Raw genomic sequence first — 27,199 nt, 5'->3', positions numbered from 1 at the left:
TTCTTTTTTGCCTTTTACTGATGTTCCTGTCTGATGACCCATACATTGGGAACTCTGGATGTCTAATACAAAAATCCTACTAATACCTCTTAATTGAGAAGGCTGACTTGGTACCATCTTTCAGCTTTTTCAGATTGACCACACTAGCCCCAAGCACCTGCATGGGGAATTACCAGTCTGCCTGGTGTTAAGTGTAGCTGTAGTTAAGAAAACAGGGTAGCCTTTGAGGGGAGAGAAAGTATATGGTCTATAAGTTTGCAATTAGTCACTGGCTGCTGCGTTTTTAATAGAAAACATAATTTAGCGTTTTTTTTAAAATCAGGTGCTCTGTGGATGTGTATAGTCTTAAATCCCCACTGCAAGTTGGAGCAGAAGTCCAGTTGGCTAAAACAACTGAAAAAATGGAACAGTGTGGATGTTTGTCCCTGGGAAGATGGAAGCCATGGAAACGAGCTACCCAATTTAACCAATGCTTCGCCTCAGGGTGCAAATGCCAACCAAGGTGAGCCTAAACGTATGCACCAACTGCAACATACAATATAACCTCTACCTTATATACTCTAGCCTTGCAGAATTCAGCACTCTTTCCTAGGACAGATAACTTTCTTGTTGAGGACTGACCAGCCAAAATTAGTTTTACAAATACTGTCTTTGCAGAAGAACAAATAAGTGGGTTTTTTATTGTACTGGGGCTGCAACATTTTCAAAGCAAGCATTTGTGTTTAGTTAAGTCTTCTAACTTTTCACTTGGTGCTTCTAAATATTGTTGCATTAAAATTGGATGTCTTTGAAGTATGTTGTGTAACAACATGTTTCTTTGCTTGACTATAATCTCGTATTCCTTCTGGTGTTGGGGTTTTTGTTTTATTTGCTGTTACAAAACCTTGATAGCTATTTAAAGAGAGATCTGTTGAAACTACATTAATCTTGTATGTGAGAAACTAAAGCAGCTGTCCATGGGATGTGCTCTGTATCTGTCATCTGCATTGCCAGGTGTATGGAGGATGTGGAAGCAGTGCTTCCATCTTGGAGGACATGTCTTTTCTTACTCAATATTATGCTTTCTAATCTAAAATGTGATTATCAAGTCTGACAGAAGCTTTGTACAATCCTCTTCAAGCAAAGATGGCTATTTTGCTAATAACTAGACAAAGTGCAGGGTATTTACTCAGGAAAAAACCCTCATAATCCTCAAAACCCTCAGTATTGATGGCAGATTTGCACTTAGTTGGGTTTTTTCTTGTTTCTTTTACTTGGAAGATTACCTCTGAAGGAAGAAGCTTGGTTCATTATTAAATCTCACAGCCAGCCGGGGACATAAAAGTTCATTCAGCAAGTGGCTGCTTACAGAGGTATTTTGCTTCCTCATGATGTTCAGACTAATGTGGGCAGGCTAGTGGTAATTCTCACATAGCTTCTCAATGTTCAAAGACATAGTGCCTTGTTAGTAGAGAAATTTTGCCATAGGAAGATGTCCAGTAAGGACTATGTCAGTCCTATAGCTTCACTACCTCACTGTATTAACGGTGTTTGTGTATGTTCATGGCAAACAAAGTTATACAAGTGCTCAAAGTTAGTGTCACTTCTCAAAGCGAAAAACTACAAATCTTTTTTACAGTTTATTCATCCCTCATCCTGACAGCTCTGGGTCTGAGGAGAAAAACTGGTGATGCTGGAGTGCTGTATATCTAGTTTGGTTTTAGGGGAGTTTGTACATGCTGTTGAATGTCCTTCACCTCTGTTGGTTCTCTCTGCAAAGTCCTGTTTATCATCAGCTGTGCTGGTTTCTAGATCTCTCTGAATGTAAATGAATGGCACACACATCATCTGAGCTGTGGGTATTAATAGGATGTGAAATGTCATCTGGTGGAGAGGGGGGCAAGACAGACTGCCATGAGCTGAGGTTTGGTGAATAGGCAGGAGACAAGAATACTGTGAATGAATGATTCACGTATGAATGAATAAAAGCTGATGCAGCTTTCTGAACTTGTGAAAATGACAGATTCATCCAACAGACCACATCGGACAGTGTTTACTCGAGCCATTGAGGCGTGTGATCTGCACTGGCAGGATCTGCACTTACAGCACATTATCAGCAGTGACCTATACACCAACTACTGTTACCATGACGACACTGAAAACTTGCTCTTTGACTCTCAGGGGTGGCCCCTCTGGCATGGTAAGTAGCTAAACCGGAAAGACGTTTCCATGACTTGCTGCTTTGTTCATTTTCTATGGCATTATTTTGTGGGGGGGAGGTGATGGGGAGATGGATGAAGAGCCTGGCAAAAAGAACAGAGGCTCCCTTGAAATGCTGGCTCAGAAGTAGTCCTTTAAGTCTCTCTTGCATAGTTTTAAAAACAAAACAAAACAGGAAAAAAATAAACAAAAAAAAGCCCTTTTGAGTAACCTAGCAAAACAGGCCACTGCAAATATGGAAGCATTGCTGTTCCTCAATTATTTTCTCTGCTTTAGAACATGTTCCTACAGCCTGTGCGAGGGTGGATGCACTACGATCTCATGGATATCCACGAGAAGCACTGAGGCTAGCAATAGCTATTGTTAATACACTGAGAAGGCAGCAACAGAAACAGCTGGAAATGTTCCGGGCTCAGAAAAAAGGTAAATGTGGGGAAGAGAAGGGCAAAGGGCATGCAAGTGGGCAGTAACACCAGACAGGAACTTCATATGAGGAAACTGGTTTTGAAACTAAAGTGAATGAGGTGACTTTTAACTCTTTGGTTCAGATAGTGGTAATGTCACATTCTGGATGTCAGATTTTCTGTAAGCTGTGTTGTGAGCTGTGCAGGGCTCTGTTCAACCTTCTGCAATATATCTGGTATGATGGGGCCTTTATCCCAATCAGGGGTTTTGGTTACAAAGTGAAAATACTCACGCTGTGTAATTTACAGACTTTTGAACAGAACTTTGCATTTGGTGTGTCAGGTGTTTAATTTTTCTCTCTCTGACATAAAATTTTGCTGAACTCTATATTCTGAGGTGTAAGCCTGAAGTGGGCATTGAGGGTAACAATGAGGCAAAATCTGCACTACAGAAATTCATCAAATTTGGCAGTGTGTTCCAAGAGAATATCTTCTAATGCTTACAATTTCAGTGTTTTTGAATAGAGGGGATTGGTGGTTTTTTGGCTGGTTGGTTCATTGGTTTTGGTTTTGAAATGCTGTTTTTTATAAAGTATTTTGTAGTGTTTCTCTGATCGCTACCCTCGGATTTTTTTTAAGGAATGTTCTCCTTCAGATACAGTTTCTGTCTTGTGATGCTTGCAACCCAAAATAATGCTGCACTGAACTTTTTTAGTTTGAAGTGACAGTGAAGAAGGGATGGCTTTGTGGTGGAAAAATGCATGAGAAAAATTAGAATTCCTTTCTCAGCTGCTACAATAATCCCTTTATTCAAATTTTATTTTACCTTTTCTTTTCTACTCTTAAATATGTATATTCTCATGCATTGTAGGTAAAAATACCAGTGTGAAGTCATACGTGTAAATTTTTGAGTGTGTGTTCAGATGTTTTCCCAGAAATAAGTATTTAGAAGACAAGGTATGCACCTAGCTGAAAAAAATTTAGCTGCAGTTCCTATGTGTCTCCATATTTTTTTCCCATGGTACTCAAGGAAGAAGGTTTTCTTTGAGCACTGTTTTTGGTAAGAAGAGAGGTGTCTATGTCTGTGTGTTCGTACTGCTGGCAGATGTGATGGGTCTGTTGCAAGTTGTGTGCTGGTTGTAATACTACTCCTCTTCATTCCCAGTTGCTAATGCAGCATGTACACATTCAATACTTGTGTTAATTTCCTTCCCCTGTGAGCAGTTTCTCTAGCTATCAGCTAATATAAGGCTATTATAAATAAAAAATGGAGCACATGAAATGTGAACTGTCCTGCCCCAAAACAAAGAAGTTTGTTGTTTCTGTGTTGTCACTCAGTGCTTTTTTTATTTTTTACACTCAAGTAGAATTTTTAAAAGATGCTCTTTTTATACTGCAAAATGTGCTGGTCTTCTCTATAACCAGGTGAAGTCTACAGCAACAGCCCAGTTTTAGGGTTCAGTTCAACAAACTCCACATCCCTCTTCTTAGCTTTTATTCATGTGACTGATCTGACATCCATGGAAGCACTTGTGGGATTTAAAGTTAAATGTCTCTGAATAGAGGATTGAAGTCTTTGGTTGACATAACGCAAGCAAAGGTTGTAAGTAGGCACAATAGAATAAATAAAACATAGGTGAGTCAGTAAGAAGTCACTCTGATTAATCCTTTTTGGTAATACTACTTGCTTCTGCCTGTCATCTTTTGTATGTGCTATTTGTAAGTAAGACAGTGATTTACTTGTTTGTTTTCATAGTGCGTACCAACAGATTCTTTAAAAAAAAAAACCTACCTTCCTGACAAGTATGTCTGTGATTCATTTTGTAGCCCCACACATTTAATAGGCAGGAGCAGGACTTAAAAGCTCTGTGATAGCAACATATGGTTACTCAGAAATATGACATTTCATGAACAAGATAGAGTGGAGGCAGGTACAAGTGTGACAGGCAGAGAAGCTGAGCATCCATAAAGACTCGTATACAGTTTTTAAACAGTCACCCATGATGCTTCTGACCTCTCATAGTTCCGTTGTGTCTATGTGTCTAGGAGGAAAACAGTTGGGAGCTAAAGGGGAGCTGTTGCCATAGGGCTCTTAATGAAAAAAAGATTTGGAGAATCTCTAATATTTGTTATCGCAATCACGCTTCCTCCAATTCACTGCACGTAACAATATTTTCATGTTCTAAGCAAATGATGGGTGAGGGCTACAGAACAAACTGTCTGTAAAGGTATTTGTGGACTGAAATTTTAAAATGACCGGAAATACACCTTATCCAATCGAAGGACAGGTTTTTTTCTTGTGTACCTCATTTAAACATTTGATTTTGTTTTTTTTTAAAGTAGCTGTCATCCTGAGTTTAATGAACTTTTTATATACATATATATATATATAAATAAATAAATAGATCTAGGGTAAGCTCATAATTTATGAAATTGGGTCATATTTTAGAATATTTTCTTTTTTTCAGTTCTATCAGATTATCTTAAAATGTAAAAGTGGTACTGTATCATTTTGAGTGAGGAAATAGTTGTGAATATTCTACTAAAAAAAAAATCTTAGTTGTAGTTCTTCAACAGACATTTTAAGAAGAGTTACTGGTATCAAGGGAGAGATTTCAAGAGACATTGCAGTTGAAATTTTTAACCCATAATACACTTTGCTAGTGCTCAAAAAGTTTGGCTTCTATTCTTTCTCTTTTTTTTTTTTATTTCATCTTTTACATATTCACAAAGGGCAGTGAGGCAGTGAATTCACGCTGAAAGATACTACTTTCTATGCAGAAGCTAGTGGAAATACTTTGAATTCTGTACTGAGAGCATTTCAAGCAGTTTTACTTGTATAACTGTTCTGAGAGGCTAATGTAAGCTCTCTTTCCTTTCCTCCTCCCTGCATGTTTTCTGTCACAGAACTTCTCCACAGAGGAGTAACCTCAGTAACGAATCTTGAAGGTTGGGTGGGACACCCTTTGGACCCCATTGGCACCCTTTTCAGTAGCCTGATGGAAGCCTCTAGGGTGGATGATGAGGGCTTCCATGGATTCTCAGACTTCACGGGTAAGGCCAAGCAAAGGGAGCAATCTTCTATGTGTCTTCGTTTACCAGAGGTGTTTTTCTGTTTTGCCTTTTTGAATCAGCTTCAAAGCCACTGTTTTTATAGAATAAGAACTCACATTTGCATTCCTTAGGAAAACATGAGGGAGAGAAAATGTTTGAAGTAAACTAAGAAAGCACTTAAAAATTACCGGTTACTCATTCTTGAAGGCAATTCTGTATTTCACACTTGAAATAAAACCAAATAAGACTTTATAGCACCAGTCCTCTCCACATACATTGCTCTGTCCTCTTTCTGAGAAATTGCAGGAAATCACAGGGTCACGGAGTTGCTGAGGTTGGAAGGCAGCTCTGGACATCATCTAGTCCACTTGGTCTGCTCGTAGCAGGGTTACCTAGAGAGCACATTGCCCAGGTCTGTGTTCGGTTGGGTTTTGAATAGCTTCAAGAGTGAAGACTGTACAACCTTCCTGGGCAACCTCCTGCAGTGTTCAACTACCCTCATAGTAAAAAAAGTGTTTTCTTGTGCTCAGATGGAATTTCCTGTATTTCAGTTTGTGCCTATTGCCTCTTGTCCTGTCACAGGATACCACTGAGAAGAGTCTGGCACTGTCTTCTTTACATTCTCCCATCAGATATTTATACAGTTTGGTAAGATCCTCCTGAGCCTTCTCTTTTCCAGGCTAAATAATCCCACCTGTCTCACTCTCATTGTATGAGAGGGCTACAGTCCTTTAGTTACCTTTGTGTTCCCGCACTGGATCTACTCCAGAATGCCCATCTACTGGGGAGCCCACAACTGGACACAGCACTCCAGATGTGAGCTCAGTCACTAGTGCTGAGAAGATGGGCAGGATTCATTCCCGCAGCCTGCTGGCAACAGCCCTGGATGTTATTGGACTTCTTAGCTGTAGTGTACATAATGCTTCAAAACAATGACAAAACACTTAAAATTGATCACAAACATAGTCTATAAATGACAGGAGTTGGAAAGTAGTGTTGCTATATCCATACATGATTTAGGATAGGAATAGGATGTGTACAACCATTTTGATTTCAGTATTTGCTTCCCAGGAGTTTAACTGATTAATTCCTTATTCTCAGTCTCTTTCCACCTTTGGGGTAGCTTCTTAACACCACTTGTGTGGACAGAAACTGGATTCATCCCTTTACCTGCAGCTCCTTTATATATATATATCAACAATCTTCTTGAGGCTTTGCCTCAAAACTCCTTTTACTCAATTAGATTTTCTTCAATAAATTTCTAATCTCCTATCCACTGATTCTGGAAGAACTTTTAATTAAAAAAAATGGAAATCAGATTCTCTGCAATTATAAAAATACCAAAGCAATCCCATGAAATAAAAACACTGTGTGTTGAAAAGTAACTTCTGCACACACATATCCAGTCTTCCAAATGCATTCAGCCTTTCCATTTGCTGCAGTTGCCCATCTCCTTACATCTGACAGTTATAACTTTATGTTTCCAAATTAGATTGTAAAGTGCTACAGGCTGGAATAGAGCTTTGTCATATGCTGTCTGTGAAGTGCCAAATGAATTGGTAGCACACTTTAAAGCAATTTATGGCTTGGCCTGTGTGGAATTTGCTTGTAATTGATACTAAAAGTAGGGCTTCTAATGTTAATAGTATGCATTTTTATCAGAAACACTACTGTAATAAATTAAAAGCCTGAAAGGAGTGCTAGCAAACAGAGGATACTTTAAAGATGTGGAGTTCCCAGGCCTGTTGTATTTGCACAATTCTAATAGCTACAAGTGAAATCTATACAGGTGTATAAGCACCTTTCCCTTCCTCTTACACATCAAAGCTTTAAGGAAATACTGAAGTGGGTGGGGAAAGAAGTTGAAGTGGATCTTCCAATTTTGGCCTCATTAACACAAAGCTAGAGGAACTGCCTTTCTCTAAATTGTGCAGTTTAAAAATAAAAACTTTTATTTTTACTTGAGTGGGTTATTTAAAACCTTTTTCTTTCCTTTTTCTTTGTGTATTTCTGCCACATGGAATCAGATGACATATTTTAGATTGGATTTTGAGACTGTGCTAGTAATTTAAATAATTTTTAAAAATTAATACTACCAGAGGAAGCATTTGTATATGTAGCATTATAGGCAGATCATGGGTCAGAATGGTTTGCTGATATGTTTTTCTTTCTATGTCACCCCTTACAGAGAACATGGGGCAATGCAAATCTCTGGAGTACCAGCACCTGCCTGCTCACAAGTTCTTAGAAGAAGGGGAATCTTATTTAATGCTGGCCGTGGAAGTAGCATTGATAGGGCTGGGACAGCAACGAATAATGCCTGATGGCTTGTATGCACAAGAGAAGGTTTGTCGAAATGAGGAGCAGCTCATTTCTAAGCTACAGGAAATTGAATTGGATGATACTCTGGTGAAGATTTTTCGAAAACAAGCAGTCTTCCTATTAGAAGGTAGCTGAATATAGATGCTAACTGCTCCTTTAAACTGCCTCCCTTTATACAAGCACACAGAAATAGTGTTCCTGTGTAAACTCCCTTACATGTTTCAGGTGGTTTTTTTACTTAGAACTCCAGGAGAATATATTTTCAGATCTCTTATGAAAATCAGACATACTTTAGATGTTGCATGACTGTAGAGATAAGGCATATATTGACCTGTAAACCTTTTGTTTTAATTTTGATTCTGCTTCCTTCTTTACATTTGTTGTGTGTCATAATCTTAATAACCTGATTATACAATCCAGGCTCACTATTATAGAATGCAGGCATCAGTTATTAACAGTTCCCAGGTAGCAAAATTCTAGGTATTCCTTGTATCCTGAACAAGGGACCAGACTGGCAGCTTTATAAATGTATGAAGATTTTTACTCTGTTCCCAAGTGAAGAGTTCAGAAATTTCACTTAGAATTGCTGAGAGAGAAATGTAACTTTTTTTTTTGTGGCAGTTAGAAAAATTACTTGCCTTTGAAGTTTGTATCATATATGAAAATTGAAATATGCGTTAAAATACTGAGGCTTAAGACCTGGTCTTGTGACTAAGCTGTGACCAAGACAATTCGTGTTTGGGAATTCGCTAGCGTTGCAATAAAATCTGTACATAGAAGTGCATACTTTTGCCTTAACTTTCAAAAAGTCTCAATATGTAGCGCTTAAGCCTCACATTCAGATAGTAGTTTCATGGGTTCTGAGGTTGTCTTTCTGGTTTTTGTTTTTTTAAATGGAAGAAAAAGCTTTAAAGGAACCAGGTAGCCAAAGGCATGGTCCAGGTTTTTGAGTGCCTGCTCAAGGGGTGGAGGGAAGTGTGGTACTGCTCTAGGTAAGTTGTGAAATTGTTACAAAGTACTCAGGTTTACTTTCTTTTTGTAAGTTGTTACTCTTTTAAAACTTCCTCTTTTGTGGAAGAAGTGCAGTATGTTGCTTAGGGTTCTCAGCTGTAAGTCACTATTTTTGCCCAGATTGTTAAAGACTTGTGCCATTGGAAATGGTAGAAAAGCTATACCATAGGGAGAGTTTCTGTCACAGTGTGGCTGTACTGCTGCCTTATGGCCTTTGGACAAGAACTGCTGCTGTCTAGATTGAGCTATTAACTACCATGCAGGATTCCTATGTATTATAGAATCAATTTGCTGCATCTATTAACTGGTAAGGATGCTTTAGGAGGAAAAGACAGAATTTCTCTGACATATTCTGTGATAATTGAATCAGTTTACAGCTTTGATCACTGGAATTCTTCTAATATTTACTTAGAGTAGTAAAGAAGTGATCATAGCAGGAAATCTGCTAATATTTGGCTATTGTGAGTAGTGTGCAACAATGGTCTTGCGTTAGTGTGTGATGAGAAATCTGGCTTTTCTGCAGTAGTTTGGTTGACTCCATGTTAGGCAGAAACTGACAGCCCAAAGGGAGGAAAAGCTGTGCAGTAATTTAAGAGGCTAATTATATCAATTGTGGGTTTTTAGTAGAAGTCCTACAAATACAGTAAGGAAAACTTAATCCAATATTAAGCTGATTTCTGTGCTCTTAATGCAAATTAGTGCATGCTGTATGTAGCTACCACTTGAGTGCGTGGGAAAGCAGAACATTAGACTATTTTGCAAGAACTGTTCTAACTTTTTGCTTGACTGCTAAGTTAATGACAGAATATATTTTCATATAAATCCTTTGTCTTGTATTCTTTGTGTCCTAACTGAGATTCTGACCGCACCACCAACTGGCAAACATACATGAGACGGCTCCTTTCATTCAAGCAATGCCAACTTGTTTTGAATGGCTTTCAGCTTCATTTTAAATGATTATGAGACACACTGTCACCTACTAAATCTTCATTGACATTCCCTTTGTAATCAGCCCTGGCCTTCAGAAATGCCCACCTGTGGAGCTCAGAATTTTTTCATGCCTAGTGATTTTTTATTCTTGCAAGTTTTGCTAAAGCATCAGTCAAAAACATTGCTGAAAAAGCTTGGCTGTTTCTCCTCATCTGCTTCAATGTAGAGTAAGGGCATGTTAGTTTGAACTGCTGCTGGAAGCAGTTTAAATGCCACATGTGACTCCACAGTGAAAAAGTAAATTCACACAGCTGGCCATCCATCCATCCATGCATCCAAGTGTGGTGGGTTGGGGTCTCTAGTAGAAGTTGTAGTAACTTCTAGGACTGCTGGATGGTATCTGTGCAATAATAGTCCACTAATACTTGATATAAGATTCTTAGTCTGTATCTTGCAACATTTAATGCCCAGATCTGTTGTCACTAAAATAAAAAACTGTTTGACACAGTTTTCCTGTTGATAGAAATAACAGTCTTAAGTTTGCAGGAAAAATATAGAAATGGGATTCAAATGTGCTATGAACATTTAGAACTTTGCAAATAAATAGTTGCATTTAACTGTGGTGGTATTGTCAATCCTGATACTGCTGTCGTGAAGTCAAAATCTATATTCACTGAGTGAGAAAAAACCATTGCCTCAACAATGGGGGTAGTTTTCCCACAAAAAATAGAATTTTTAAGATCTTGTGACTATAATGGACAAACAGAACCGAAGTGGACTTTGATGGACAATCTGATCTAGCATTCTCTGAATCACAGAATTGTTCAGGTTGGAAAAGACTTATAAGATAATCGAGTCCTGCCATTAACACAGCACCACAGTGATCACCATTAAACCATGTCCCCAGGTGACACGTCCACGCTTCTACTGAATACATTCTGGGATGGTGATTCCACCACTTCCCCGGACAGCCTGTTCCAATGCCTGATTACCCTTTCAGTTAAGAAGTTTTTCCTAATATCCAATCTAAATCTCCCCAGCCCTTGTTACTTCGGAGAAGAGCCCAACCTCCCCCTGGCTGGTGAAACTTCCTGTCAGGTAGTTGTAGAGACCGATAAGGTCTCCCCTAAACCTCCTTTTCTCCAGGCTAAATAACTCCCTCAGTTGCTCCTCACAGGACTTGTGCTCCAGGCCCTTCACCAGCACCTCAATGTCTTTCTTGTAGTGAGGGGCCCAGAACTGGACACAGGACTTGAGGTGCATCCTCACCAGTAGCCAGTACAGGGGGACAATCACTGCCCTGGTCCTGCTGGCCACACTATTGCTAAACCAAGTCAGAATGCCACTGGCCTTCTTGGCCACCTGGGCACACTGCTGGCTCATGTTCAGCTACTGTTGACCAGCATCTCCAGATCCTTTTCCACTGGGCAGCTTTCCAGTTACTCTTCCCCAAGCCTGTAGCACTGCCTGGGGTTGTTGTGATCCAAGGGCAGGATACAGGACTTGGGTCAGAACTTGACCAAGTCCAGATCAAACACTTATTTAAATGCTTGATGTCAAGTGAGATATTTGAGGGATCAGATGCTGCTATGGTGATTGGTCATGTAACTTTAATTAAAGATATGTTTCTACTGTAATCAGTCTTTTTTTTTCTTGGTGAATTTGTGATAAAGCAGTCACACATTAATGGGGTGCATAGGGATTGAAGCGCACAATGTAACTGTGAGGAGGCGGAGCTGGGATTATGACTCTCTACTTATGCATACCACAGGCTGCTAAATTAGCTTTGTGGTGCACTGTAACCATTCTGTCGTTCGTACGAGCACTAGTAGTGTGCCTAATACTATACAATTTGTAGTCTGTCTTGTTTTCTCAAAGGTATTTATGGTATATAACCATAAATAACCATATATAACCATATAACCATGGTATTTAACATACACTGAATTTATATATTTCACTGAAAATAGCAATATAACTTTAGCTTTTTAAAGCAAACTCTCTCTTTGGATACCAGTTCTAACTGAAGGTGTAGAGAATGCTTTTAAAGGTCCAGAAGTTGGGTTTTTGCGGTATGTAAAGACTGACATTCTGTTCCTCTTTTCTGCAGGTGGACCATATAGTGGTTTAGGTGAAGTCATCCATCGAGAGAGCGTTCCAATGCACACATTTGCCAAGTATCTCTTCACCTCTCTCCTACCTCATGATGCTGAATTGGCATACAAAACTGCACTGAGAGCCATGCGGTATGTACTCACGGATTGTCCAGAAAGAGCATCCAGTAGTGGATTGGAAAGGTGAAAAGGCTTGGTAATCAAGACCTAATCTATTTTTCTCAAATACACATTCTTCCCTTCAAGGACAAATTATTTTGGTTCTGTCATCTATAAAACTAATTGGTGTCTGTAGTAACTACAGTATAATAATTTGTAAATGTACTGTTAGTGTTTATTTACACCTGTAAAACAGGATTTCCTGTCACAAATCCTTCTAGAATCCCACTCTTGGAGCGGAGATTTTGTGTTATACAACCACTTTAGCATATGTGTTTTCTCACCCCCATGGTTTTATGTTTATGATGGTATTGGTATCAGGAAATGAGGAAAGAGGCATTTCACCAGAAGTCTCAGGATCATCTGCTGCTCAGCCTGTTCAGTAGTACTATTTGTTTCATTGACCTTCTTTATAACTTAACTCTCAGTGATAGACTTGAACCCATGTGGTGTGGTCTAGGGCTGTACATTTTTTTGTGCTTGCCCTCTTCTGGGTGAACGTTGGGATTTAAATGGAGTATATCCAATGACAACAAAATGTCTGGTTTGCATTACATTTGTCTTCAGTAATCAGGAAAAAGATGTTTCTCAGGGAGTGCTCAGTGTGTGCTGGCTCTACCTCAGTGTGGACCAGATTGGTAATGGTGTCTAAGAAAAGCCTTCTGAATGAGATTTCAAGGACCTAAATGATCAGCAATAAATCCGTTGTCCACATAGAATGCAGGGAAGAAGCCGGTTCCATCTGAATTGTCTGGTCTCTGTCAAGAACCTAGTAGTTGATGGTTGACAAAGAATAGCCACAACTTAATAATAAGAGCAGTCAAGTCCTAGAATTAAAAAAAGGAAACATGTTGAGTTTTCCTGGTCATTATTACCAACCATGATTGCACAGTGATTCAAGGACATGCTATCCACATAAGTAGTATTAGGTTCAACAAATAGTTTCTGCCTGTATGGTTTGGAGGTATTTATTCTGCAGCTACTTTCTCCAAAAAGCTAAATAGGGAGAAAATAATTCTGTATTCAAAGGACTAAGTGGGAGGCCGTGCATAAGAACAAAACACAGCTACTGTAAGGTCAGGCCAAAGGTCTGCATAGTCTGTTGGGTATTTTCCTGCCTCCAAGACAGCCTAGTAATGGATGTTATGAGAAAGAGTCTAAAAAATAGGAAGAGTGACCTCAGATACTTGCTGGTTATAATTAGCATTTTAGGAGATACATTGAGAAGACAAAAGTACATTACTGATTGCTGTTGAGAATAGTCAAATGTATGATCAGAAAACTTCCTGGGCCATCTAGGTATGCTTCTCTTCTTTTATCTCAAGGTAGGTGCATCAATAACTGGTTATATCAGATCAGGAAGATAGTACCAAATGTAGTAACTGGGGGGTTTTTTGAATCGTTTTTTGGTTGGTTTGGTTGTGTTTTGGGGGGGGTTAAGAAAAAAAGGTTAATTATTTTATAATTTGTATTTATTTTCAGTTGCTACCTTAAAATTTTTCTCAGAGATTGTTTGTGTGGTGTTTTCCTCCTTAAACTAAACTATTGAAACGATGCTGCAAGAGTAGAATAGACATCTATCAGCAGCTTTGCTTAGTGCACTGAACACTTCAGTAAACATGACAACCTTGTGCTGGTCCTTTTGAACAAGGATTTGGGCTTTCCCCAGAAACCAGTTATAACTGAAAACTTCTTTTTTGAAAGTTTCCTTTCTCAACTAGAAAAACTAGCGAGACACTGAAAGATCCAACTGATGACATCTTCAGTTAGTCCTGGGTAACTCCAGCCCTCTTTTGCTGTGAAGCTGTCGTCTCGGCCAAAGAAGTTACTCTTCAAATAGACCAGTATAAGAAAGAGTTGTCAGTGTCCACCTGGTAAAATCACAGGAGACATCAGTGCAATCAGGGCTGTTCTCCATAGCCCTTTTGTCATAATAAGATAGATGAAAGTTCAACCCTAGACAGTAATCAGTCTTTTTGTAGCTTGATATTTGGCAGTCTTCAAAAATGTGGACTTCTGTCTTGAACTGTGGTGATGGCAGATTTAGACACTTCCTATTCCATGTCTATCTGCTTTCCTCCACACTTCTCACATTCTCCTGAGGATGGTTGATTACTCTTCCATTCACACCACTGTTAGTTCAGTGCATATAGGACTCCCAATACAAACCAAATGAAAAAGTAACATAATACTGCCTCGAGGGAGCAAGAATAAAACATGAAGATTGAATGTCTGTCTCATGGCTGAGTGGTTGAGTAGTCAGAAGATGAAAACTTGAGCATCTTTTCTTCCGTGGCAGGGAGGAAATGGCTGTGGCAAGGACAGAAATCTTGTGTGGAAATTAGTAAAGGTGCTGCATAGAAATCTCTCCAGCTGTTCATGCTTTTAGAAGTGAAGCATATTTCTTTTCTCACTTCAGCTTTTATTAAAGAAGTTAACTTCCCAAGACCCCAGCTAATTGGTTCTCCAGACATAAGTGTTTAGTGTCAATCTGCACACAAGTCTGCATGGGTCAATGACCCACGATAGCAGCTCTGGAGTTTTTAATCTCTCTGTGTTCAAAAACACCTGTTGCTGTTTAATTTTTTCGGTCCTGTTTCAGTGTGTGGAATGTTCAGTTTGAAATCAATGGAAACTGATACCACAAAGCCTCTCATGTGTGCACCTCAGGTCTGAAAGGACAGGATTGTCCTATCCTCCATGGTCACTTCTGTCTACAGTTCTCTGCTTGCAGCACTGAAACATATGGAGCAGAGCCTTGGTAAATGTGGATCTGCAGTGACCTAGTTGGCTGCTCACTTGGAATCTGAACTTGAATATTTGGCTTAGTTTGGCTGATCCCTTGTTAAGCCTGAATTTCACCCAGGCTTTGGGAGCCAGATTTTAATGGTGATGTTTAATCACAAGGTAGCTTTGCTAAAACCTCACTAAATAATTGATGTTCCAAGGGGGGAAAAAAAAGTCAAGAATGCTAAATCTCTTTGTGCTTTTCTGATGTTCCCTAATCTTGCCATAATTGCATGAAAGCTACCAATTCACAACAACACTTCTTTTCACAGCAAAAGAGCACAGAAGCTGGCAGGGAAATTCAAAGTAACAAAAGATTTCCCCAAAACAGACTCCTTCTTTCATGCTCTTTTTCTATTTACTGTTATACATAACCTAATAATCCTTTTTCATTAGGTAGTTGGGATTTTACTGTTTACTGAAACTGTCTTAGAAAACATCTCTCCCTGCAACCTCACTCTATGCTTGGGAAAAATCAACTGAAGAGTTTATATGTGTTTTACTCTTACATATGTAGAGGTATCTTAGTGGTACTGGGGAATAGACTTGACTCAGTACAAGAGTAAAAAAGGAAGGGTTTGGGGTTTTTTCATATTAGCATGCACATACATGTGTCTGAAAATGTAATATAGCCTGCTGATAGGTATTTATGTGGTGTGTTGTATTTTCTTGTACCTGCTAGATGCCTTCCCATGTATTCAAAATTACCTTTCTCAGTGAATTCTTAAATAGACTATCATATTCTTTTCCTAAATATGCTATCGTATGCTTCGGGAACCTACAGAAAATTGATGGAACTTAAATCTGTTTTACTGTGAGAAAAAAAAACATGCACAACAGTTACTTAAAGAACTTAGGTATTTATTTAACTGCAAGAAATTGTAACTTATATTTAAATGAGGTTATTCTGTAAGAAATATTCTATCACAGAAAAACACAATGGATTGGATTTTCAATGTTCAGTAGTTGCAATTTGGTTGACAGAAGCAATCCAACCTCTTTATTCTCCCAGCTGACTTTCTGCTAGAAAATCACTTGCATATGCAAGCTGGTAGAAACAAACCTCAGGTATTAACCCTCATCAAGAAACTAAGCACTGGAAAGCTTTTCTTGTGGACATTGCCTTATTACTCTCATTTGATGTCTCATTAACCATTCATGTCCTGAAACTGTACTTAGTTGTACTGAAAAAAAAAATACCTAGTTTTGTTCACTCCTGCTTTTTGCATTGGTATTTATAAAGTACCTGGTGTACTTTCTGTATCTAGTGTATTGTATGGGCCATCAATTCAGTCTTTGTGGGTTGTCATTTGGATTGTAATAGTCAACAATAAACACATTAATTTGAATTTTCTAAGTATGAATGCTCTTTGTTGGATAAAGCTGTTGTAGATTGATGCATACTCAATTAAATTTTTGCTTCAGGAGTAGAAAACAAGTGTCTGATAATGATTTTAGAAGGAAACTTCCTCTGTTGCTGCTGTTTGGGACCCTAACATCAGATTTTGGTACATTATAAAATGTTGGTAGGATAAAGTTTAAAGACTTTAAAAAGTAGTCATAGTTGAAAAGTAGAATGTCCTTTTGGACATAATTCATGTCTGAATTAATTGCAAATCCAAATGACTTGTTGAAATCCAAATGACTTGTTGAATATCTTTCTCCATTACTTTGAGCATTTGGAAGTGAAGAAGGCACATTCCAAATATTGAAAAATACTTACAAGGTCTCAATAGAGCAAGAAATGCTCCACTTTCCTTCCTGAGGGCTGTGGTTCAAGGATTGAAACACTGGTAGGAATTAAAACTTCACCTCTATACATGGTGCAGAAAATCTCTGCTGCCTTGGCTAATGAGTGGCTTAGTTGTCTTGTGAATTTCTGCCCATTGATGTAGGCAAGTTTGGCAAATGGACTGTTCAGATTCCCCAAGAAGAGAAGTGGTTTTCCAATACTGGCTTTTTTTTAGTGTAACTGAAAAGGCACATTTCAGCAGGACCGGGGAAGTGATTCTTCCCCTGTACTCAGCACTGGTGAGGCCACACTTGGAGTACTGTGTCCAGTTTTGGGCCCCTCAGTTCAGGAAGGATATTGAGGTGCTGGAGCAGGTCCAGAGAAGAGCAACGAGGCTGGTGAAGGGACTCAAGCACAAGTCCTATGAGGAGAGGCTGAGGGAGCTGGGGTTGTTGAGACTGGAGAAGAGGAGGCTCAGGGGAGACCTCATCACTCTCTACAACTCCCTGAAAGGAGGTTGTAACCAGGTGGGTGTCAGTCTCTTCTCCCAGGCAACCAGCAGTAGGACAGGAGGGCATGATCTTAAGCCCTACCAGGGGAAGTTTAGGTTGGATAATTAGGAAGAAATTTTTTACGGAGGGAGTAATCGGACGTTGGAATGGGTTGCCCAGGGGCATGGTGGATTCACCATCCCTGGAGGTTTTTAAGATGAGACTGGATGTGGCACTTAGTGCCATGGTCTAGTAACCACGGCAGTGTTGTATCAAGGGTTGGACTTGATCATAGAGATCTTTTCTAATCTATGGAATGATTGGAATGATTCTATGATTCTATTTCATAGACGAGGCCAAATGTTCTTGCTGCTTTAGTTTAGCTCATGAGTAACCAAATGTAATAGTCTTTTAATGAAGGAGGATTTCTCTCATATTTTAGGTTGCTGGTACTGGAATCTACAAGTCCTTCAGGAGACATGTCCCGCCCTCACCACATTGCATCTGTTGTTCCAAACCGGTATCCCCGCTGGTTCACCCTAAGTCACATCGAATCCCAGCAGTGTGAGCTGGCGTCAACCATGCTGACAGCAGCCAAAGGTACGTTGCTGTCAGTTATGTACTGAACTAAATGTATGCTTTTAATATTGCATGGAGTAAACAGATTATAAAACTAGTATTTAGGAATCCAAATCACAGTCTGACATGAGCTTGAAATGGGTACAACAAACTGAACTGACTTAAACCTGTCACAGAATTTTCTAGTAGTTAAGCTAGCTAGGTGGTATCTAGATGACCTTGGTTTGAGTCTGAGACAGCTTTTTGTTTTTCTGACATATGGCATTGACTGTGAGACCTAAGAGTCAACAAACCACTTCTAAAATTCACAAATCAAAATGACTTCTGGTCCTAACACCATCAGACACTAGACGAGTTGTGTGCAACAAAAAGGGTGCATATCTTTCATTCGTATGCGATTAAGTATGGAAGGTTTCTAAAAACAAGATGTGTATAACTGAAACATCATACTATTGCACAGCAATCACAAGCTCAGTTATAATGCATCTCTGGGTGTTTTGGGATCATGTTCTATTTTGGTCATTCTTTTTACACCTTGCAGGTGATGTTCAGAGACTGGAAACAGTGTTAGAATCCATCCAGAAAAATATACACTCCTCATCACACATCTTCAAACTTGCCCAGGATGCATTTAAAATAGCAACACTCATGGACAGCTTGCCAGACATCACTCTTCTGAAAGTTTCTCTGGAGCTGGGCCTTCAGGTATTTCCCTGGTTCGTTGTGTTAGTAGAATAATATAGTTGTTGTATTACAATAGAAGAAAGGAATTGGAATTAGTGTTGGTGGGTATAGCTTTAAGCGCAGGAGGGGATACTCTCTTTGGGCTCTGCCTAGAAGTGTTTTTAAATTCTGCTTCCTGACACAAAGCTCAGTGTACTGGTAAACACAGACCAGGCATCTGCACAGCCCCCCTTTGCACCATTTAGGCACAAGAGAGAGCTAGCAGTCTCTGGCTACAAGGCACTCTTTTGTTCAGGGGTGAGAGAAGACCAGTTCAATGGGTTCTGCTGTAGGACTGACTAGATAGCAAAATTATTCTACTTTCTAGGAATGCACTGTATTTTCTGTGTGGCCTTCAGGGGTTTCTTACTATTCCTTCTCTTCCTTTCCCCTCAATGAGGATTGGTATGTGCTTGTTGAAAGTCAAGGTCAACCATAATGACCTGTTGCTAAGGCAGACCGTGCTGACTACAGCCCTCTCATTTCCATCATCAAAATCCTTATACTCCACAAGCTGTGGTGTAGTCAGATGCATCTGACTCAGCTTGAGGTGTACAAGAACCTCAGATCAGTTTTCAGGCTCTTAGGAGAGACTTTGTAAGCTAAAAGGAGACAGCTAAGTAGTAATAGTTCCTGAAACTGTTGAATCTTGGAGTTTACATGGTTCATATAAAAAAAAATAAGTACCTTCATCCCTCTTCAGGGAATTCTTAAAAAGAAAAAGCGAAGATCAGAAAACCATTTATTACTTGGCTTCAGTAAATAAAGCTCCAAAGATTTCTAGGAAAAGGATATTATTCCAGTTGCTTCTTATGCTGGAGAAAGGTACTATTTGTCTATTCTAGGCTGTTAGAAGCCAAAGCCTTTAATCAAAAAGCTGAGGTTCTGTTTACTTTGTTAGCCTTTCATATTTTCCAAGGTCACTGTGGAAATCTGCTTGTTTCTTGACATCCTGGAATGTTTCAGCCTTAAATGTTTGTTTACATGAGAAAGAAAAATCCTTACAGCTGACCTGTGTGTCACCTTAAGCATTCACCAAGTATCATTCAGTGGAAACAGCACACTTTGGATGTCACTGTATTCATGGATACTCTTGTGTGGTTGACAGTGTCATCAGAATATCTTCATTGAGGTCTAGTGGAAGTAGTATCATGAACCCATACTTTGTCCTCAGTCCCAGGATTTCAGTCAAATTGGTGTAGAACTTGTCGATTGCTCTGTCCCAAGCTTACCAAAGGTGTTTTAAGAATCTTAAAGATTTGCTTTCCAGAAGGAAGATGCATAACACTTATCTGGTAGTAACTCCCAGCTGTGTACAGTAATGCTTTTCCTGCCAAAAACTTAGTGTCAGCACTGTCTCTAGTGGCCTACTGATTATTCCCCTTTCTCTTCCCTTGACTTAGTTGTAATTAGGTTGTATTTATTCACTATCTGGTATCTGATATCTACAGCATAGAACTAAAAGAGGTGGCAGGAGTAAAAAATATGACAGAAAGCTACATGCCACATTCAAGTGACTGTAGGACTGGAAGGGAGTATGGGTTGAGAACCCTCTTACAAATGCTGCTGACTCCAAGCTGTTTTGTGAGTGCATTTGTTGACTTTAATATGTAAAGATGATCATTGAGAGCTCTATGATTGACCTATTATGTACTTTATTTAATTGCTACAAACAGTAATATCACAGTAAAATTACTGATATACTGTGCATAGAGGGAGGAGAGATTATATAATTTGAGAAATTGGTAATCGATTGTTTTTTTGTTGTTTGGGAGGAGGCTTTTTTGTGGGGTGGGGTTTTTTCTTCTCCACAAATAAAACAGTCTCTCTCCTTGTATTAGGGAGGGTTTGGATCATACTGAAGCCTGAAACCATGACACCATTGAAAGCTCAACAAAACTGATATTTATTACCAAGAGGTGGCCCACAAAACGAACAAACCCAAAAGAGAGGAAGGAGGAGAGAAATAAGCCCCCAGCATGACCTCCCCAGTCACCCAGCTCTTGCCCATAAAGTTATCTTACTGACCTAGCATGCCTATAATTACCCATAGCAGAAGCTGCATCCTTGGAGAGTCAGTAAGTTCACAGATTGGCAGGCGTCCCCACCAGAAGGCAGCGTTGTCCTTGATGTGAAGCTTGCTACCTTCCAAAAAAGAGCTATCTGCTTTTGTACAAATCCACTGATTACATCTGTCTAGGCAGGTGTGGCCAGCCTAGACACAACCAGAGGTTGTCAGTCCCACCCCCATGGTTATATAAGTGCATTACTTCAGCTATAAGTATTCCTCTATCCTTGAAGGATCTGCAGTTGGAATTACTTTCTGCATGCTATTCTAATTTTTTCAAATTGTTTGACCTATTAGGTGAAAACAAGGAACAGAGAGGGGACGATAAGAGGCTGCCATTTTGAACTCCAGTGTGTTTGAGTAACTTAAAATCCCTCATTTAAGGACCTAATGGGCCTTGGTTTGCAATAGGATTAATTTGTATTTTGTTTGTGTTGTTTTAACAGGTGATGCGGATGACGCTGTCAACGCTGAATTGGCGACGGCGGGAAATGGTGAGGTGGTTGGTAACATGTGCAACCGAAGTAGGTATGTTCTGAAATGTTTCTCTTGTCAGCTACTTCTAGAGGGCTTGATCTTTCTTGTCAACACCCAGGTTCTACAAATGCCTCTCACTTTCTGTTCATCTCTAAAATTCCGCTGCTGAGAACACATTATGGCAAGGATTAGTGGGTATTTTTAGGCACAGAGCAAGTGAGGCAGTAGTTGAGTAGTGCAGTGTGACTTCTTTGTCCCATAAGGTGGAGTGTGCATAACCTATAGCAAGTACCATATACAAATACTCAATACCCAAAATACCCAGTACAGCAGTGGGAGAACAGTGTTCTCAGCAGCATGTTCTGATCATTTCTGGGCTTTGCCATAGATTTCCTGTGTGTCTTCATGAGGCATCCCTTAGCTTCTGTATTGTGGTTTAACACATCTGCAAGATGAGGATACAGAATCTGATAATAAAGATGAGTGCATTAAAAGCTGTGTAGCTGTTAAAAAAATTTTCAAAAATGAGCAGCTGTGGTAATGAGAACAATATAAGTACTTACGATAAGGGAGCAAGGGAGCAAGTTTAATTGTCAGTAAAGGTATTTCTGGAGAGCATGCATTTCTATCATATTTATTCCTTCTTCATATGTCTGAGTTGGATTGTATCGCACAGATGATTCTTGAGTTTCAGAACTTTAGAGAATTGCTGCTGCTTATTCTCTGGATTAGTTTATCCTTTGCTTTATGTCTAACTGGGAAATTATTGTTGTCAGTAGCATGGGGGAATAGAGCCTGCCTTTTAGCCAGAAAGTGGTTTGTGTCTGCAAATTTTCATGCAATGCTCTCGTATTTATTGCTTTTATATCTTTGCTAAGATGATTTTTGCTGAGGCTATCTTACAGGTATTTGTGCAGTTGCATAGCAGCAAATAAAATACTGGGTTTAATATTGCTTTAAATTAGTTTACATATCCTAATAGGAGTGTCCGATAAAGAACCTACAACATCATGCAAAGTACTCTTGAGGCTTAATCAAGCTGATATAGCTAGGAATCTATTTAAATGAGATATACCTCATTTCAAAGGTCTTATCTGGCTATGCTGAATTGTTGCAGATGAGTGGAGGGGTGCACAGGAAGCACCAGAGTCTTAGAGAGAAAATTAAGACCTCTTTGTGTGGTTTAGGTGGGTCACAGATGTGTCTAAACTGCCTCTAGCAATAATAAGGCACTCTAGTTGGCTATAAGGTTCCATTTAGGGAACTCATCAGTCGCTGTTTCCTCCCCCTGCTAAACACCCACATGATGGGAAATAGAGTGATACGAAGGAAAACACTTATTTCAGTTAATATCCAGTAGTTCATATCACTCAGAGTATTTCCCTAATAAGGATCTTGATGTTCAAGTGCTTATGAATTTAATTGATTAATGATTTAAATGATGTGTTTAGTAAGTTCTGCTAAGGTATGCCATGGTGTTGTACTAAGCCATTTTGCATACTTTTCACATTCTTTTGTGGACCTGCTATGCCTTGAGATGTACAGTGAGAAAAGAAGTTGCAGTTGCTCTGGTGTGTGGTGTGAGGGCTGCTTTGGAATGATGTGATGAGACCAAATGAAACGTTTTATCCAAATTGTCTTCAATAACAAGCAAAACAGCTCAACTGTCACACAAGAGATTAAACCTTGTCTTGCAGGCTATTTTCATTATTCTCTGAGTTTTGGTGATTGTTACAGTTTGCAATGATTGCAGAGTTTGCACAGCAGTCTTTGTTTTAATGTTCTTTTCCAGCCATGCTGTGTGGTTGAGTCTTGCTGGGACATACTGGTAACCTCTTAGACTTTGCGACAAGTGTAATCTCTTGCTGTACATCTGTATCTGCTAGGTCTTATCAGTTGTGGCTGATCCTTTCTTCTCTTCCCAGGTGTTTATGCACTGGATAGTATCATGCAAAACTGGTTTACACTTTTCACTCCAACAGAAGCCACTAGTATTGTTGCTACAACAGTGATGTCCAACAGCACCATTGTCCGTCTGCATCTGGACTGCCATCAGCAGGAGAAGCTGGCCAGCAGTGCTAGGACGCTTGCTCTACAGTGTGCCATGAAGGATCCTCAAAACTGTGCCCTCTCTGCACTGACCCTGTGTGAAAAGGATCACATAGCCTTTGAGACCGCTTACCAAATTGTTCTAGATGCTGCTACAACCGGCATGAGCTACTCGCAGCTTTTTACTATAGCACGATACATGGAGCACCGTGGTTACCCCATGAGGGCCTACAAGCTGGCCACTTTGGCCATGACACATCTCAACCTGAGTTACAATCAGGACACACACCCTGCCATTAATGACGTTCTGTGGGCATGTGCACTCAGCCACTCCCTTGGGAAAAATGAGCTAGCAGCTATAATACCTCTGGTGGTCAAAAGTGTCAAGTGTGCAACAGTACTGTCAGACATTTTGCGTCGGTGTACTTTGACCACTCCTGGCATGGTGGGACTTCACGGAAGGAGGAACTCTGGTAAGCTCATGTCACTGGACAAAGCCCCTTTACGGCAACTCTTGGATGCCACTATTGGAGCGTACATTAATACAACTCATTCACGTCTCACTCACATCAGCCCACGACACTATAGTGAGTTTATAGAGTTCCTCAGCAAGGCACGAGAGACCTTCTTAATGGCTCATGATGGTCACATCCAGTTTACACAGTTTATTGACAACCTAAAACAAATCTACAAAGGCAAAAAGAAACTGATGATGCTCGTTCGTGAGCGGTTTGGTTGATGAAAATGTGTGAATGAGGGGGCTGGGGGTGGGATTGGTGATTTGTTTTTACTTGAGCCTGCCTTTGTATCCTTTTTAACTTAAAGAAACAGAGCCACACCGGTATTATATGTGTATAGTTATATTGAGTTTGCAAACTAAACTGTCAGGTTGTGAAAGTTTGTGTGTTGAATTTTTTTTTTTTTTCTGTTTTGTATGAGAGAGAGGTTAAAAAAGGTTTGGTTTACACTGAGTATATGTTGTCAAGTGGCAAAAGCCCACATCGCTCTCCTCTTCTTTCTGTATACGTTCACAGCCTCAAAAACAAACATATATTGCAATGGCTTTAGAAACCAAACAAAACACCTCCATCCTGTGATAAGTACCTCGAATGGATTCAGCTTTACTCCTTTGTAACTCATCCTTACATTTCAGCATATTTAAACAAACCAACAAATGAAATACTAATAGTTAAAAGGCTGACCACGTGGCTTTGCAGTGCTGTTCATCCAGAAGCATGGCACACAATGCTTGTGCATGTGGAAACTTAGCAACTGTCAACATACATTCTCAGGGATTTATCAAAAAAATTTAAAAAAGAATGAGAGCATTTATTGTACTGTATATATATTATAGTATATGTCTGAATATTGAAAAATATAACATTAACTAATTTATAAAAAAATCTATGTAATGCAAAATACTTGAAGCTGCAGTAGCTTGGTTTTAAACAAAAAAAAAAACCTATCAGAAGGACTAAAGTGCGCCTTGCTTCAGGGTTGGCTCAGGTGGTGAACTATATGCTGGGCATCTATGCAGAGCCACCTTTTGGATTGCATGGTTGGACTGATACCTATTGGGGAAAATTTTATATATATATATTTATACAACCTGTGTATACATATATATGTATACATACATACACACATGCTTGTAACAGGCACTATAGTAAAGAGGGACAACAAAAAATATACAGCCAGAGCAGCAAGCCTTAGCATTAAGAATACAGTATGCCAGAATCGGGGTTTGTGCCTCCTAGCCTAGAAAACTTTAAGAATATCCTTTTTGACACAAGACGCAAAACGTTTTCCAAAATGATTGACATGATACATTACGCCTTTGCAGTGAGCTAATAATAAGCTAACCTTTGTGCACAAATAACATATATATATATATTATATATATATATTCTGCATAGGTATTTTGACTTTGTGCAGGACAGAAAGTTGTGTAGGTATGACTGTTCTACTTTTCAGTTTGGTTTTTTAATATATTTTATTTTCTCTAGAATTACTCAAACAAAAGCAGCCTTCTATCTTGCCTTGTCTTAATGCTTTAAAATAACCAAACTGGAGATCTAACTACCAAACTGTTCATTATATTATTAAGTACCAACTTTGGTTACAGTATAGTGTCTTTACTTTAGCTGATGGTTCTGTATCTTTGTGCTTTTTAAAGCAGTTTTTATGTTTTGGTGCAAAAGTTGTCCAGTGTCTCTTGTTCACTTCATTAGAGAACATGCTAGAGGTATGTTTGTAGGTATTTTTGTTTAAAAAAACTATTTCATGCTCTCCATTTTATTTATTATAATAGGTAAAAAGGTTGTACTTCATCACTCATGTAAACATGCTCATGAAGTTGAAAGTAATTAAGATTTGATACACTGATATCAATTTATTTATGTAACTAAATCACTGTTTTATAAACTTGTTAATGATCAACAATTTTTTTGTTTTGATTAAAATTAGTTTTTTGAAAGTTGATTCTGCCTCCTTTAATGGTGTCTGTTACTGGAGTTGAATTGTGTTACAGATAGTTCATAGATCTTGAATGCCCAGATTGCAACTGTGGTACATTATGGTGGTAAGCAATATGACCACCAGGTCCAGGAAATAAATTTCTTGTTCCTCAAAAATTTGCAGAGGAATTGGAATGTTAACAGCTGCTGGTGGAAGAAGACTTAGTGCTTCACAGGAGGGGCTAAATGCTGCCTGAGTCTGAAGATGTGTCTTCTGTACAACTAACAGTAAGCCTTGACATACTGCCCTGGGAGGATTGTTGAGTGTGTGGGGGTGTGTTCCCACTAGTGGATTATTTGGCTTTTCTAAAGTTTTTTTGTGTATTTTGTGTTGTGCAGCTCATTCCACACAGCATGAAGTTCTTGTTCACCAGCTGATAGCTGATATTTTTGCTTTTTTTGAGCCCTTACTCCATCAGAGTTATGTGAATTTTCCAGCCCTCAGAGAATAATGGGATATGACATGGTTGAAAACTGAAGAGCTTTCTGCTTTACTACCATTTTTGTCATCTTAGGAATGTTACCTGATATTTGACTACATGACCTAAACACTTTCAATTTCTTTTTTTTTTTTTTTTAATATCTTCAGCTGAAAAGAGAATTAGTATGCAGCAAGCAGCTATCAGAGATGCCAATGTAACCATGAATTCAGACAGTGAGGCTTGTGTCACTGGAAGATTAAGAAGGAAAATGTCCGAATCTTTGTACAACTTGTCATGTAAAATATGAGTCTTTTACAAAGCCTTGCTAACAGCTGAGATGTCCTGACCTAATAGTACTATCATTCCATATCTTCTGTGACTTCAATTCCAAGTATTAAATTCTCATTACATTTTTGCTCTGTTATTTTGTCCTAGATGAATTATAGGCAGTGGCACAGTAAGGAAATATCACTCCATTGTGCAATAGGGTTTGCATGGTTGCTTTTTGTTGTTGGTGGTGGTAGTTTGGGTTTTTTTCATTTTACAAATAATTCAGTATTAAGGATATTGTGGATTATGTGGGTTGCAAAACTGAAGCCTATTTGAAGACCAGGCTTTAGAATTAAATACAGTCCTGGTGGTTGCCACCTGGTTTTGATGGGCACAGTGGCTTTTTCTTTCAGAACTGATAGAAGTTTATTTGGCTTGTTTTCATGACTGAGTAAAGTCTGTGCCTGCACTGGTGCTGCACAGTGCCGTTCACACCATGCTAAAAGCCCTCAAGGACTAACAGAGGCTTGGCCAATCTTTCTAGTAAACTTGTCTCAATATGTACTGCTTTTGGTTTGTGGAGGTAGGAGGAATCCAGGAATGGGATTCCACAAAAAAAAAAAAAAAAAAAAAAAACAACACAAAAAAACCCAAAAACAAAACCACAAAAAAACCCTGAGGGATCTTTTGGTGAAAACCAATCAAATATTTCTATAATTCCTGACAGTGCATATGAATTTGGAAGCATAAGGAATCCTAACCAGAATACGTCTCAAATTCTTTATCTTCTCTTTAGAGCCATATATTTGAGATACACAACTGAATACCTCTGCTGTCATTGCTTCCAAGTGTTTGAGTGGTTTTCAGCTTTAAATGAGAACTTCTTTTAAAT

The 27,199-nt window shown here is 39.1% G+C and overlaps 1 protein-coding gene across 1 annotated transcript in view; it reads left to right on the top strand.

Moving 5' to 3' along the window:
• ZSWIM6 (zinc finger SWIM-type containing 6) overlaps window positions 1–25,580 on the top strand; it is a 109,601-nt gene extending 84,021 nt beyond the window's left edge. Inside the window, exons 5-14 of the mRNA XM_051788271.1 lie at window positions 323–502; window positions 2,003–2,179; window positions 2,476–2,622; window positions 5,511–5,657; window positions 7,846–8,106; window positions 12,031–12,166; window positions 17,646–17,803; window positions 18,324–18,487; window positions 21,020–21,101; window positions 22,976–25,580. Coding sequence (XP_051644231.1) covers window positions 323–502; window positions 2,003–2,179; window positions 2,476–2,622; window positions 5,511–5,657; window positions 7,846–8,106; window positions 12,031–12,166; window positions 17,646–17,803; window positions 18,324–18,487; window positions 21,020–21,101; window positions 22,976–23,838 — 2,315 coding nt within the window. The 3' untranslated portion in view covers window positions 23,839–25,580. The remainder of the gene's footprint in view (window positions 1–322; window positions 503–2,002; window positions 2,180–2,475; window positions 2,623–5,510; window positions 5,658–7,845; window positions 8,107–12,030; window positions 12,167–17,645; window positions 17,804–18,323; window positions 18,488–21,019; window positions 21,102–22,975) is intronic.
• Window positions 25,581–27,199: the final 1,619 nt, after the last annotated feature.

This window comes from Manacus candei, unplaced genomic scaffold (assembly GCF_025592945.1).
Source record: "Manacus candei isolate 608988 ecotype Guabito, Panama unplaced genomic scaffold, ASM2559294v1 h1tg000024l, whole genome shotgun sequence".
NCBI lineage: Eukaryota > Metazoa > Chordata > Aves > Passeriformes > Pipridae > Manacus > Manacus candei.
Note: the sequence above shows the minus strand (reverse complement) of the source record. Positions and strands in the feature narration are given on the sequence as shown.